Source organism: Mus caroli, chromosome 8 (assembly GCF_900094665.2).
Source record: "Mus caroli chromosome 8, CAROLI_EIJ_v1.1, whole genome shotgun sequence".
Taxonomy (NCBI): Eukaryota; Metazoa; Chordata; class Mammalia; order Rodentia; family Muridae; genus Mus; species Mus caroli.
The window spans coordinates 9,761,327-9,762,357 of record NC_034577.1 but is presented as its reverse complement, the minus strand read 5'-3'; the positions used below and the strand labels follow the sequence as shown (position 1 = coordinate 9,762,357).

The 1,031-nt window shown below is 48.1% G+C and overlaps 1 protein-coding gene across 2 annotated transcripts in view; it reads right to left on the bottom strand.

Annotated features, from left to right (window-relative positions):
• Tmco3 (transmembrane and coiled-coil domains 3) overlaps positions 1-1,031 on the bottom strand; it is a 33,090-nt gene that overhangs the window by 17,426 nt on the left and 14,633 nt on the right. For both annotated transcript variants that reach the window (XM_021169925.2, XM_021169926.2), the window contains exon 7: positions 273-459. In XM_021169925.2, the coding sequence (XP_021025584.1) occupies positions 273-459 (187 nt within the window). The remainder of the gene's footprint in view (positions 1-272; positions 460-1,031) is intronic.

The following is a 1,031-nucleotide window of genomic DNA, read 5'->3' as shown; positions in this document are numbered from 1 at the left end:
GTTGCTGGGAATTGAACTCAGGACCTCTGGAAGAGCAGTCAGTGCTCTTAATGCTGAGCCATCTCTCCAGCCCCTGGGTATTTCCTTTAACCCAGAAGAAGGGTGGATACATGGAGGCAGTGAACTCCAAGATGGGAGCTCCNTGATGTGTCGACAGGAGCCTGAGTTAACTGCTAGGCAGTCCTACAGAAGGACCTGCAGTTTGTGAGTCTGTAGGTGAGGTGCACATGGATATTCCCCACACACAGACTGAGAAAACACTGCTCACCTACCTTCTTTATCACCTCGGGCGCTTCCCACTAGGAACCTGGACACCAGGGGTGTGCTCGACAAAGACAGACAGGTGGAAATGAAGACACTCTGAGTGGGTCTGATCCGCAGGAGGTGTCCCCACCATAAGCCAAAGGCAACCATCAGCAGCGTCATATAGCAGGGTCCTTGTAAGGATATCCTCCACACCTGGGACAGAGCACAGGCATTGATACACACTCCAGGGCAACAGCCCAGCCCTGAGTGATGGCCACAGAGTGGAGAAAGAACACGCATATTCATTCACACGCATTCTGAAGCAACAGCTCATCTCTGAACTGCCACTCCAGAGCAGAGAGCTGGCTTTTCAGGAAGGAACTTGAAGCCTATGCATGCTCACCTGATAAACACACTCCTAGGCTGAAACACTCTCAAACAGATACATACACTATGTAAAATCATTTCAGTGTCTCTGGAGGTTGTTTATAAACCNGCACCAAATATCAAATACTGAAATCCTCCAGTGCTCAAATCTTTAATTTTTAAATTTTACTTATTTTTTGTGTGTATGTATGTTCTGTCTNTACATTTGTCAGTACATTCATGNCTGGTGCCCCTGAAGCCCAGAAGAACGCGCCATAACCCTTGACAACGGAGTTATAAAATATTGTTAGAGGCCACATGGGTGCTGCGAACTGAGCCTGGGTCCTCAGGAAGAGCAGCCAGTGCTCTTAACTAGCCCTCTCTGCAGCCTTGCTCAAACCTTCCTATTTATTAAAAGC